The sequence below is a fragment of the Euleptes europaea genome, chromosome 1, assembly GCF_029931775.1.
Source record: "Euleptes europaea isolate rEulEur1 chromosome 1, rEulEur1.hap1, whole genome shotgun sequence".
NCBI classification, from domain to species: Eukaryota; Metazoa; Chordata; class Lepidosauria; order Squamata; family Sphaerodactylidae; genus Euleptes; species Euleptes europaea.
This window is the reverse complement of record NC_079312.1, coordinates 143636230-143650344: the sequence shown is the minus strand read 5'-3', so window position 1 is coordinate 143650344 and position 14115 is coordinate 143636230. Positions and strand designations below refer to the sequence as shown.

Sequence of the window (14115 nt, the reverse complement as noted above, 5' to 3'; positions counted from 1 at the left end):
GCTACATTAATATGTCTAAAAAATGCCTTCAACTGCAGCAGACTAAAATGCATAAATAACCCACAGAGCCCCTGCAATCTGACATACACCATATTAAATATTCTCAGTATTCAATTTATAGTACTTCACTGCACATGGATGATACTCAGCTCTCTTTCTCTCTTTTCATCCAGTTCCAGGGAGGCAGTGAAAACACAATGTGGGTTTGAAGGAAGTGAAAGGCTGGATGAGGGCAAAACAACAGTCTTAATCTAGACATGACCTAGACATGAGGATCTGCTTTAAAGCTGATATAGAAAATGAGCAGTTTGGGGGTGCTCTTTGACTTGCTGACCCAGTGCTTATGGGGGGGAATGCCGAGCCAGCCTTGGCCCTCACAGGCCCCAATCCCCCCGGCAGAGCAAACCCCCGCATCCCCCAGGGTCCCCATAAATTAAGTCACAGAGACAGTAACTGGATGAAATGGCCACAACTTTGTTACAGCAGTAGGCACTGGCATGGCATGGGGGGGGGCGTGATCCTCAACATCAGCCTACCCATTGCGGGTCGATGGACAGACCTCCCAGCCCGCTTGCTGGGAGCCAATGATATGGCAGTATCTGAACCCTGCCAGTCCCCAGGCGTTCCCACAGCTGCTCCCTGTTGCCCGAACAGCCGGCTCAGCCTCATCCCCTGTCCGGGCCACCCAATTGGGCCCCACATTGAGTCGGGGGGGGGGCTGTACTTTTCATTGTCCCTTAAGACACACTTGATGGGGGGGGAACTAGGCAAATTGTTAACCAACTTAGGATGTTCTCCTAGTTCTGGCTGTTCCTAAAGAAAGCAGATCTGGCCACCTCCACATAAGGATGTGGGTTAACAGAGTTTCAATTTCATCCAGGCTTAGGATGCTGCTTAATGGCAGGGAAACTAACTTTAGTTAACTTTCGCCGTTTATAAGTTTAGTCATGAAAACAGTAATTAAGAAGAAGACGACGACTTTGGTTACTTGCATACCTGCATTCATTGTGAGTTGGTGTTTAATCACTACACTTGATGCGAAAACAAAGGGGGGGTATGAAAAGGCACATACATGATCCTGGCAACAAGTTGGATTCATGCATATTTTTCTTTAACCACCATTTCAGAGGATGTCTGAATGCAGCTTTTTATTGTTTCTTGACATTAGGAAGTTTGGAGGGGGAGGAGAATACTCCCTTTATAAACCACTGATAATGCTGTCAATATTTTAATATAAAACAAATCCTGGCCTTTATAAATAAAACATGTTAAAACCTATTGGTTTATTCCTGAGGGGAAACTCTCCCCCCCCCCGCCCCCAGGTCTTAATAGTGTTTTGTACCATGGTTTGGAGAGATAAGAATCAAAGGACCACAGGAACAAAATGCTGCAAAAATGAAAACAACCATTTTTGAGTTTTGTGTGATGGAAGAAAGAGAGAGTGTGCCCAAGGACCCCATGGGTTCAGGTCTGTAATTACAAACCTTATTTGTCATTTCATATGAATTATGTCTATATGTCATGTCTTCACCAGATATCATTTATTGGTTTGGGGAATAGAAATTCAGAGATGGATGAGATGTGGTACATACACTGCAAGCTCTGAACTACTAAATTAAAAAAGAAATATTTTAGATGTTTTCTGCAATGCAATGAATGATAATACTATTATTGAATTTAACAGAGCTAACCATTGGTCTTTTCTGGAACTTTAAAAAGGCATTTTAACCCCTCCCCCCACATCTCAGTTAGGGAGGTGAATAACCAATTAAATTCCAATAACACTTTTGCAGCCAAAATATAAATAAAATGTATAAAAGCAGCCTACCATGCTAATTCACTAACTTGCATGCTACACAATGTGGGACTGGAAGCTGTGTTCACGCTTACAGAATGGGTGCTGTTAAAGGTGCTAATTGGAAGCACTACATAACTAATTGGGAAGCTGAATTATTCCATTTAAGGTTATAAAGAAACAAGAACAAAAAGGTGAGAACTAGAAAAAAAGACATTTCAGCTCATTGGCTTCACAGTCACAGATGAAGGATAAAACATTTTAATAGTATATACTTTTATTGATAGGCCATGATTCATTTCCCTATAAGTAATGAGGCAGTACCAGTTGGCAACAAATCAAGACTCAGGTGTGAGCCTCATTACATATAGCTAAGACCACTGTTGGTAATCATCTCCTTCTTGATAAACACAAACAGATTAAGTAAGTATGAAAGGTCAATTCTTCCATCAAGTGCTCCTTCATTGTTTCTCTTTTGTCACTGCCTGTCCCATCCAGGTTTTCATTAATGAAGAATGTTTGGGCAAGAGTATCTTCCCCCAACTGGTCACCAGCCATCACTTCTATCATCATGGGGGCATGGTCAGCTAGGAAACCTAGCACCTGGAAATGCAATGTGCCTTTCACAATTCTTTTGTGGGGATTTATGTACAATGCTTACAATCGCAAATAATAATTACCTCAGGTGCAATGTAATCTGGAGTCCCACAGAAGGTCCTTGTTGTAACGCCATTACTCATATGCTCCTTACACATCCCAAAATCTGCAATCTTAATGTGTCCTTCATAATCCAACATTACGTTATCTAATTTGAGATCCCTACAATAAAGCAATTAAAATATTTAATACTGTTGCCAATATGCTGAAGACACTCAAGTTCCTCATTATGCAGCAGTTTTAGATTACTTGGAAAAGGGTGGTGAAGCTGAGAGGGTGAGGATAAACAGTCTAAAACCAAAACCATTCAAGATGGCAGTATGCTGATGAGAGATTCAGGGGTTCACTGGTCAGGGAGTCTGCCTGCTAATGTAGTGACTCCAGTGACTCTCAGATTAATAATCTGGGAGTGCTCATAGGCTTGGCCTGGTTCCTGAAATTTCGGCAGGTGGCCAATGGCCAGGCACCCTGAAATCATGACTAACTATCCTCAAAGAACCTTTGGAAGCTCCAGGTAAAACACAGAATGTTTCTGTCAGCTAAAGATGAGCTTCTGGGCACAATGCGAAGTGCTGCTTTTAATCTACAAAGCCCTATACAAAATAGATACTGCTTATATCAAGCAATTTCTCTCCACTTGTGTACAGCTCCCTCTCTCCCACTGACTGTGAAAGTCCTATTCAAGGCTTCTTCAATCAGTGAAACAAAATCTGGACAATGTCAAGGCAATTGTCTTTATTGTGGCCATAGTAATAAGGAGAAGGCTTCCTAATTGACCACATCAGTGCCTGGCCATGGGTTTGTCTGCAGAGGCCTGTAAAGCTTTTATTAATTAACATACTGGTTCTTTTATCTGCTATTTCTGATTGTTTTAATGTTTTATCTTCTACTAGTATGAAGATTTTATGTTTTCTATATTTCTTTAGTTGAGTCGATAGATATTGCAAAATCAAAGTATTTTATTTATTTGAAACATTTACAGACACTTTCTCATTTTGTTCAAAGTGGTTTCCATAAATTAACTATAAAGCCAATAAATCCATAAAACATCTTATCTATAGATTTTATAATAATTCTAAAAGATAATTATACCACACAACTGGGCCAAAAACATATTAACTTAACCGAAAGCCTTTAAAACAATTGCACATTATACTTTTGTCTGAACACTGGCAGAGATGAAGCTGAAATATCACCATCACCTTTTCAATCCAATAGTGTAATAGGTGGCTATACAGTTTATGGCTATTTATAGATACCCCACAATCTCTTTCTTTAGTTAGTACAGCTCAGAATACCATACTCATACATGAGGTCCTCAACTCAACACACAGTAGACATTACGGAAATTGTTCAAATGTGCTAGGTTCTTTACTTCAGAAATCCAACAACTAAACCAAACCATTTTAACTTGGCTTTTATGTTTGATCATTATCCCATGGTGGAGGCATATAGATACTCTCTCCTCCTCCTCCTTGTGATAGCCCCAAATCACTCTTGCTTACATACAGATGCACACATAATCTCACATGTCTCACCACTGGTGAAAAATGTGCACAGCCACACAAAGGTGGATTAATTTGGGCATCAGTCAGTACTCACCGATAAACGATTCCTTTTTTATGGAGAAAAAAAAGTCCCACTGAGATCTCTGCTGCATAGAACCTGAAAGGAAAGTACACCAAATTAGCCATGTGTTGCATTTTGAATTATGTTTGCAAAAAACCCACAAGGACACCTGCAAACCGTGGAAAAGAGAAAAATGTAATGTCATATGGCTTGATCTTAACGACTTACTATTTAGGAGAAAAACAGGTCCAATTATTATATGTGTGGAAGAGTTTGGGACTTGCCATCCCTTAAGTCAGTAGGACTATCCTCATAGCAGTAGAGCATGCAGGAGTGTGGAGAGCAATTTTGCCTATCCGAGACAATACTCAGAGCGTACTCCCTTCAAAGTAGTCTCTGTCCAGATTCTAGCTTTCAATTTGGAGAGGCCCTATGCTGCTCAAACAAAATTTGTTTGTATTTCAGTTAGGCAGTGCCTCCTCCTAATTCCATGGTCTGTGAAGCTTCAGCTTGTCAAATGGGCAGGCCTTTACACCCCACAAAGTAGCCCAAGGGGATTATGACACGGTATATCAAACAGGGCTGTCGTTTTACATATAGAAGAGAGATTGCAGTAGGATCTCACTCTTGGGTCAAGTAGCAAAATGTCACAAGGGCTGTGAAACTGGTGACTGAACTCCAGGAACAGAAGAGGAAATCAGGGCTTCCCATTGAAGCTTCTTGCACACTTCTCTTTTTGTTAGTTTGGAGAAGAGGAGGTTGAGGGGGGACATGATTTCTCTCTTGGAGTATTTGAAGGGCTATCACTTAGAGGAGAGCAGGGAGCCGTTCCTGTTGGCAGCAGAGGATAGGACTCTCAATAATGGGTTTAAATTGCAGCAGGAGAGGTATTGGGTGGATATTGGGGGGATTAGTTGTTCAACAGTAGAATCAGCTATCTAGGGAGGTGGTGAGCTCCCCCTCACTGGCTGTCTTTAAGTAGAGGCTGGACAAACACTTGTCAGGGATGCTCTAGGCTGATCCTGTATTGAGCAGGGAGATGGACTAGATGGCCTGTATGGCCCCCTCCAACTCTATGATTCTATATTCCTCCATCCCTGACCTCTAGGGTTTAGCCCAGGGACCTTGTTCTATCTCTACCTTCCTTTTCCAGGATAGGACCTATCAACGTCAGCTCAGAAGTTTATATGTGTTTAAGGGAAAAAAATTACACTAATCGTTATGTAATTGTTTTGACATAAGCAGTCTAAGTTGAAGATCAAACAACTCCATATTAGACATCTAATATGTGACCTTCACTGAAACAAGTCATACGTACATTCAAGAAATACTGCTTCTTTCAAAACAGTTACATGTAGTCAATTGCAATAAATGCAATCCAAAATGTGACTTACATAAATATATATATATGCAATATTGATGAATTTTTGAGGCCAGAGTTACTGTCAAGCTCTGCCAGTTACATATACTATATAATGGAGGGAACCACAGTTTTAGAAAAAATATATTAAACAACAGTTCTGATTTAACAAAGAGAGTTACTCACACTGCTTGGGGCTCCTTGAATTTTCCTACTTGCTGAATATGATACATGAGGTCACCACCATTCACATACTCCATGACAAAGTACAGGCGATCCTAGCACACAGTACCAAAACAATAAGTATGTCTGGCAGGACAGACTGCCTCTATAAAATTGCTAACATTGAAATGAAATCTTAAAAGCACATCTATATAATTTGGAAAAGGTACACAACTATTCATATAATAATGTAAGGCTATAATGCATTCTGTTGCACTTTAAATGCATGTTCATATTTGAATTTTATCATGTTTTTACAAAAGCAGTCCTAGGTATGAACCTTATCTAGTCACGCAAACACAGTACATGATACTGAAAAAGAGAGCTAGTATGACCTTGACAAACAACTAAATCCTGAAAGCAGGGCGGGGGCAGAGAGAGACTGAGATCGTGCATGAACACATACCACCGTGTGGAAGCAAGAATGGAGCTGTGTTAGGAAAGGAGGCTTGTCCGGCAAGGCTAGAACTCTTTTTTCAACCATTGTACACTCTACATCGTCATCCTGAATCACCACGTCTTTTTTCAGTATTTTGACTGCATACAGTTCATCTGCACCCTTTCGTTCTGCCAGCAACACCTGCACATAATTTTTTAAAAAAGGGACTCAATGAAAATCTTGATGGCAAAAGACATGTGAGCATTCTGATTTTTTAAAAATAAGGTGACTATAATAGCTCCCTAGTCTATAGGGAGTTACTGATGTGAAATACAAGCCTTTTATTTCTTTGTTGGTTTTTGAAAGGCAGTAAACAACCTATGTTTAAACTATGAATAGTACCAGCTCTCAGTAACCAATTATTGACCCTCCTCTAGGAGTCATACTTTTTAAAGACCTTTTATTTTAAAATGTTCATAACAACTATATTGACAAAAGAGAATTATATCTCTTGGCCAGAAGTTGGATTTGACACAGCCATGAAAGACTTTTGAGTCAATGCATGATAGAAAGGGAATAATTTTTTTCTATATTATTCGTATAAGAGAAATTCTGTACAGCTTCAATTTCTGCAGTTATTTTGTCAGCTATTAAATTTCCCCATATCCTATCATAACAAGTATTTATGACAGGTTTGAAGTGATAGAAAAGCTGTCCAATCGGGTTGGCTGACAAATCCTCCTTATTAAAGTTTGTATGTTTTCTACAGTTAACCAATAGAGCTTTTCCATTTTTGAATTGCCTAGACCTAGGAAAATACTGCTTTCTGGGTCTTTGTGCCACACTTTCTACTACTAAAAGCCAGTTCTTGGTAGCCTGTTTCAGTTAGATAAAACATTCTACCGTTTTGTAAATAAATATAGTGAAATAATCTGACACTTTTGGGTCAAAGATCCCCTCCTCATTGCAGTATAGAATTACACTGCAACCCAAATGTGTGTGTGTGTGCGTGTGTGTGTGTGGGCGCATGCGCGTGCACACACACACTTTGGTGATACTTAGAATATGAAATGTGACCATATTTGGGAGCAAGGAGTAATATTGCCCCAGATCAAATTAGCTAGAGACTGTAGGAAAAATTTTCCCCCTGGAGTGGCTGGGTTTCCTTTCCTCTGTAGTGGATAGGTTGGTTTTACTGCTTGAGTCGTCTCCTCAGACAACTTTCTGGCACATAGAGGATTGCATATGTTCAACTGTGAGGGACTGGACTATAAATAGTCATCTGTCTAAATGCAATATTTAGTGACCTCTGTAAAATCTATGATTTTATAGGATTGCCTTATCTCCCAGAAATACCTCTGAATTCATTTTCAAACCACCTTATAACAAGGCTTGTAGAAAATATAGCATCAAGGTTTCTTACCTTCCCAAAGCTCCCTTTCCCAAGTACCATGAGAAAGTTGAAATCTGTCAGCTTAACCCGATCAAGATTGTTGGAGGGTAAATTACAGGTCCGGTCTTCAATTGGAGTTATAACTTTGTTAGCAGAAGGTCCAAGTCTGGCTTTCTAAATAAATAAAGAACATTTCTGTGAGAAGTACAGCTTGTTTTTGGAGCTGATGAGAAATTTGGGTGAGGCAATGTCTGCATGGGATTGATCTGAAGTTTTGTTCTCAGAGGAAGAACTGCATAACAAATAATTCCACAAAGCACAAACTCATTCCAACAATACTATGGATATTGTTAAGTGATGCAAAGTGACAAACCTGTATAACCAGATAGAAGAAGATTCTCTTATCTGGTTAAGTGCAACAACAACAAAAAACAAATAATTTCTTTCATGCCAAAGTCAATGAACTTGTAAATTTGTTTTCAAACATGAAGAGTGTTCTTACCAATATTCATGCTTTTAATGTGTTAGGATATACAATGTTTTAAGCTTGTTATATCTGTAAAGGTTCTAGTTGAAATTCACTCTTCGTGGTAACATTTTGACAGCTTATGATGTACTTCATGTAACAAAAACCTTCACTTTGAACAGAAGACATTTTATGCCAATCAACACAAATCACTGCAGTCACTTTCCAGCCATCAAATCTGATTTTCAATCAAATGTTCATCTTGGACAAAAAATACTGTTGTACTCAAGGCTTTCCTTATAAGTTTTATGCTTTGTTGAGGCATCCGTTTGGGGCAATAAATAAAATATGAGATATTCTGTATAAAAATGCTTTTGAAATCTCAGAATGTTCAAAAAGTAAGAATGTTAAGTCTTAACACAAGAAAAATGACAAATATTAATATTGCTTAGCTTCCAAAAGTTTTATACCCCATATCAGTAGATGTTAAAATAGAATGGTTCCTTTTCTTATTGGCCTGGTTCAGGCTTAACACAAAACTAAGAATAATTTACTGATATTTTGAATAGGGGCTACTACACTAACTATGGTTGGTCAGGGTCCACAAAACCTGCATCTAAACTTGGCTTATTCACCATAGTTATAACCACAATTACTCTTAACTATGGTTTTGCATTGTGTGTGACAGTGTTATCCTTGCTTAAATCTGGCTTGTTTCCTGATGATGCTCCATGCCTGCCCCAGCTACATGCTTGGTGTTTCCGACCATCAGAGGTTGCATCGCTCTCCCCCGCATTTCCCGATGTTTTGTTTGCATTTTGAGGGACCTGTTTTATCTTGAATTTGAAAACATGGGCAAAATGTGGGGGAAATGCAGGGGGAGAGTGAGGCAACCTCTGACGTCTGGAAATGGCATGCATAATCCAAACAAAGACCCGAAGTTGCTGGAGGGGTGATGGTGAGTGAAACAGCCATGCATAAAAGACCTAAGATTAAAGTCAGGACCAATCCTTCAAAAACTAGTCTAGACCCAGGCAACACGACATTTACAATCTTGGCACAGAAAAACATTATGAAAACTTCAGATTAGCCTGCTTCAGGATATAAAATTAATTTTAAAGAGTCAAAGTGGTACAAAAATGGGGCAACCCTCATCCTTTAAATTCCATACAATTTTTGCTACCAAGTTCAGAGGAAAGAGGACTGCACCCAACATTTTAAAGAACTAGTAATATGTGTTGGAAACATTGAGACAACGGGTATTTAGGAATATTGCAAAACACTAGAGTAGAAAGGTAAGGAATATCCCCCTAGAATTCCTTTGCATTTGGATGAACAAATTAAAAACTAGTTTGTGACTGACAGGCAAAAATTCTAAATTATCCAAATGGCTTCTGCATCCTAATACTCTGCCTACACCAGGGAGATGAGGCCATTGAATTTTCCCTAACAGATATACCCAGAGTCCAAGTACAGCAATACTCCATAGCATATGACTATGCTTGGGCTCTCACAGTCAATTCAAGAAATATTAACCATATATTGGCCTCGGTACTGATATCTTCTCTACTATTTTTCCAAGATGGAGGCCAACAGTGAAATAAAATTATTAGAGGACTATCATCAGAGCCAGGATGCTTTAATCATCACATCTTCCCAACAGCGACTTCTTGTCTGAAACATATTCAAGTAATTTTGTGATACTCTGGAATCATTAAAACCTGGACAGATTGTACTGATTGCTTAAAAATAATAATGACATAATTAAATTATTGACATATTGAAGCCAAACTGTAAAAAAATAGAATATTACTCAAAACATAAATACAAAGAAGGCCACTGATTTTTAGGAAAGTATTCTTTAATCATTACACTTTAGCATATTTTTCAGTCTTGAAACATTATTTATATTTTAATTATATTATTGTTTAGAGCAGAAAGCAAATTTCTGGTAATAATTTTACATTACTGGCACAAACCACCATGTAATTCCATGGTAATTATATTATGGTTATTTGTGGTGTTTGCTTCTCTGATGTTGGTTTCAAATGCACTCATCCTGGATGATGGTATAATGAGCATAAATAAACAGCTCATTACTCAGCTTCTACAAGCAAAACACCAAGGCTTGGAAAATACAGGAACTTGCGGCTACAGAACTATTTACAGCGCAATCCACAATGCGGGGGGGGGGGGAGTGCTGAGGAGGTAGTGTGACCTTGGCACCACCATAAATGCCACTTGTGGCAGCATAAGGACCATTTATGCCAGCGCCGGGAACAGCGCAGCAGCACCACATTTTGGCACCAGCACAGTCATGTACACAATGCACCTCTGGCATAGGGGCTTGTGCTAGCACCAAAGAGGGCATGCCAAGGGGCAGGGCTGGCATTAGTTAGCTCCCTGAGCCCTTTCGGCATGAGAATGCCCACATTTGCCAGCACGAACTTACGACGGTGAAAACATAGGTGCAGCCCATTGAGCTGCATACAGCAGTTCCACGGGGATTGGGAGAATGTCCCTGACAGGTTGCTGGGAAAACCTGGTGGTGATGTCATGCCTGACTAGGAATCGCCAGAAACTTCATGGTAAAGCAAACCACTTAGGTGGGCGTTTGGCTACTCCCCTCTCCCCTCTCCCTCTCTCGGCTACTCCCCTCTCTCCCCTCTCCTAGTCTTTAAATAGGAAGGATAGCAGCAATATATACATTTAACAACACTGGGGAAAAGCGTAATGAAAATTTTTGTATCATTCATGAAAGACTGGGCGCACTTTATAATGGACTTCATTTTCCAGATAAGCAAGGTTTCAGAATGTTCTGCAATTGTACAGTTGCATAATACCATAGTCTAAACTGTTTATTACCACTCCCAATGAGGAACTGTTTACAAATTGCTCCTACAAAAATGGAAGAATAAAGGAGTTTTGAGGACATATGGTAGGTGCATGTGGCCACATATATTCTGGCCACACCTCCTCTGAGCAGGCTTTAGCTGCCAGCTGCTGAAGAGGATGGTTCACACATCTGCCTGCTACCTGAAGAAGAGAAGACATCTAACAGTTTGAGACCCTATATTTTTAGTTCATTGGGGCTTTTGCTCCTGCTGCTTCATCTTGAGCAGACCTGGTGGATTACAGTCTGCTTCCATTGGATTATTTCCTGCCTGCTACCTAGAGAAGAGAAGACATCTAACAGTTTGAGACCCCATCATTTTATTTCATTTGGGGCTTTTCCTCCCTAAACTTGGCTGCATGCAAGAAAGAGGAGGGGTTTCTGGGACTGAATTCACATTGTTTTCAACACTTTGTAGTTGTTATTGTTCATAACTGCTTAAATTTCTGTTTAATTCCTTTTTTATTCCTTTTGTTAAAGGTTTTGTTAAAGGTTGGTTTGGTTCCTGTTTAAGTGTTGCCTGTTTGGTTTCTTTCTATGTTCGTGTGGGGGGAGCCATTTTACTTAGCTGCTGGTGGGTTTGTGTATCCTTATTGCGTGCCTGGTTGTTGTTGTTGGGTTTGGCACCGTGCATCAGATTGGCTTGGTTGGCACCACATCTGGGCTGGCAGCAGTGCCCCAGACCTCCAGCTACCTGGCATCATGTGGCTGGACATGGGGTTTTGTGGAAAGTGTGCCACCAGAGGGTGCCTGGGTTCTGCTGTGTCCAGTCTCTGCTGTGCGCATAGTGTAGTTTGGTAAGGGATGATGAAAGGGCCCCAACTTTGGATTTTGTCACACTGTATCACATTGTATCTCTATTGAGGCACTGAGTGAACTTTCTCAGCCACTGTTTAAAGCCCGGCTTCTCCATTGAGATACATTGCAAAGATCAGATTAAAGAGCCTGAACACAGCCACTTTGCCAATGCATTTCTATGGAGGATGGGGGCAACCCCTTCCAGGTCCCATAACTCTGGTACGCCTTACCCAATCTTTACCAAACTTGGGGGTTCTTTCAAGGAGAGTCCCTTCGAGCTACCCTGAAAATTTGGGACCTCTACCTGCAAAAATGCCCCCCAGGAACTATGCCCCCCAGGAGACTCTATAGGTCTAGAGTCTCCCTCTCATGCCAGGATACCCCACGAGCCCCCTGAGCACAGGCCCTAGACATGAGGAAGGCTTGTGACATGGAAGAAATGTAAACGCAGTAAACGCAGCTGCGGTCGGTCAGTCAGGCACTGAGGAAGAGTTTCATACAGGACGGAGCGGAAAGAGATCAGAGAGCAGGAAATGGCGGGGAAACAAGTGTGTGTAGGACAGACTCTACCATGCCAGCGCCAGTCTCCGCCCCTTTACTCCCCTGCGAATGCTGATGGGAGGGGTGGTGGAAGGGGTGGTGGGAGTGGCTAGAGTTTTGGGCAGCAAGGACTGATGGAATATCGACCCGGAAGCTCACGCATGGCGAAACAACCGGATTTATCTCGATTGTGATCTCTATTTCGCGATAAGACGGGTCTTGGAAAACACGCAAGTAAACCGCGCTCGTAGTAGATTTGATCCACAGAGCGGGGCCAGCGTGCATGTGACCACTAGAAAACCGCTACATTGGGGAGGTGAAGCAGACCAAATCGATCATGCGTTAATGGCCTATGTTTACGGGGTGGTTTGCCAGTGCCTTCACGTCATCTTCCCTTTACACCCCCAGCAAGCTGGGTACTCATTTTACCGACCTCGGAAGGATGGAAGGCTGAGTCAACCTTGAGCTGGCTACCATAGCAGAGTAAAAAGATTAAAAATTGAGTTTCCTAGAACCTTTCTAACTACATCAACATGCTGGATCCCCTTATGAACACTAATGAGATGACAAAGCACTTCTTAAAAGCACTTCCTGTGATTGCCTCTAGACATGTAAGATGCATTGACTAGTTAAATATGTTTCCTACTTGTTACAATTCACTGACCTTAACTTCGGTTCCCATTTGAACAAGAAATTGCAACTGAGAACCTGGTTAAATGGGAACCGTGGTTAGCATTAACAATGTTAAGGGCAGCATTCATGTTTCTCTTGGGCCTAATCTATTAATGAGGTGGTAGAATCTTTGTGTGGTAGGATGGACATCTGGCTGCAGCTAAGGCAAGCTGGTTTTAACGCTCTGTAATGTCAAAGGCTACATATAAAGTAAAAAACAAAAACAAAATTAGCATAGCAGAGAGAAAGACTATAATTCAGCTTGCTTCTTGCTGTGCTTACTTTCCATTTGCAGGCAGTGCAAGCTATCCTCCTCAACTGCTATGAGGGGTGGGAGCTACACCCATTCCCTCTAAATTCCAGAATATGAAATTTCCCTTTGCTTTGCCAGAGTGTGCCCATCATGGTGATGGGTGCAGATTCATTGATTAAGTGGGGGCTGATTCCTTGAACTGATGTAAGTGCAATGATAGGGGAATTTTTTAGCTGCCTTCCATTAGTGTTTTGTTTCATTGACAGTTTTACATCCCCAATCATGCGTGCCTCCTTCAACGCCCATTTCCCTGTAATGTCTTGTTTTCCCTTGGTATGTTTGCATAAGTTAGCTCACCTCACTAAGGATTTTTAAAGTGGAGTAAACGGGTGGCAATGGGCCTCCCTATCTGGTCTCTGTCTGGGGACCTGAAGGTAGGGTGGTGGCATGCTACCAGAAAGAGATTGCCCCCATTTCAGCTTCTTCTGGTGCAGGAGCAGCCAGGAAGGTAGTGGGAGTTGTTCCTCTCTCCTCCAATTCTTTCTATCATTGAATAACATTTTCAAAAATGCAACTCCCCGCTTGTACTTCAAAGTGGAATTGTCCATTCTAACACTTGAAGAGCCTACCTCCTCATTCAATTGCATGCATATGCAAGATTAATTAACGTGTGTGAGAGTGTGTGAGTGAATGAGTGAATTCATCTTAAGGGAAGGGAAGTGGGGGGGGGAGTGCAGAGGCAAGCCCCAGGTGTCTTAACTGTGATTACAAAGGAGCAAGCATTACACTGACTCTTCAAGAGATATTTTGACATAGTTGATTACATGGTTGGGACTCGAAAGGGTTTTTGATATGCTACAATGATCAATTGTTAGGGCAACAGTATTTTTAATGAGGACTTCTCCCACACCATTTTCTACTTTCATGAATTGGTTTTGAAAACTCAGAGTCTTTTAAAACCTCTGAATCAGATTATTCCATCACACCATATCACAAGCCAAATTTTTACCATGCAGTAAGCAATGAATGCTGAATAGCCTTCAGGCAGAGTTATCATGCAATAAACTTCCATTGCCTTTGCCAGAGGAAGAATTTTAAGGATAAATTCAAAAAGGGAG

General features: G+C 40.9%; 2 protein-coding genes across 2 annotated transcripts in view; both read right to left on the bottom strand.

Annotated features, from left to right (window-relative positions):
* Positions 1 to 14115, bottom strand: part of PRKCA (protein kinase C alpha) — a 307017-nt gene that overhangs the window by 20117 nt on the left and 272785 nt on the right. The window contains exons 9-13 of the mRNA XM_056866635.1: positions 7406 to 7549; positions 6010 to 6183; positions 5568 to 5659; positions 4055 to 4117; positions 2476 to 2614 (exon numbers count right to left, since the gene is read on the bottom strand). Coding sequence (XP_056722613.1) covers positions 2476 to 2614; positions 4055 to 4117; positions 5568 to 5659; positions 6010 to 6183; positions 7406 to 7549 — 612 coding nt within the window. The remainder of the gene's footprint in view (positions 1 to 2475; positions 2615 to 4054; positions 4118 to 5567; positions 5660 to 6009; positions 6184 to 7405; positions 7550 to 14115) is intronic.
* The window catches only part of CACNG1 (calcium voltage-gated channel auxiliary subunit gamma 1), a 309034-nt gene that overhangs the window by 248125 nt on the left and 46794 nt on the right, over positions 1 to 14115 (bottom strand). The window lies entirely within an intron of this gene.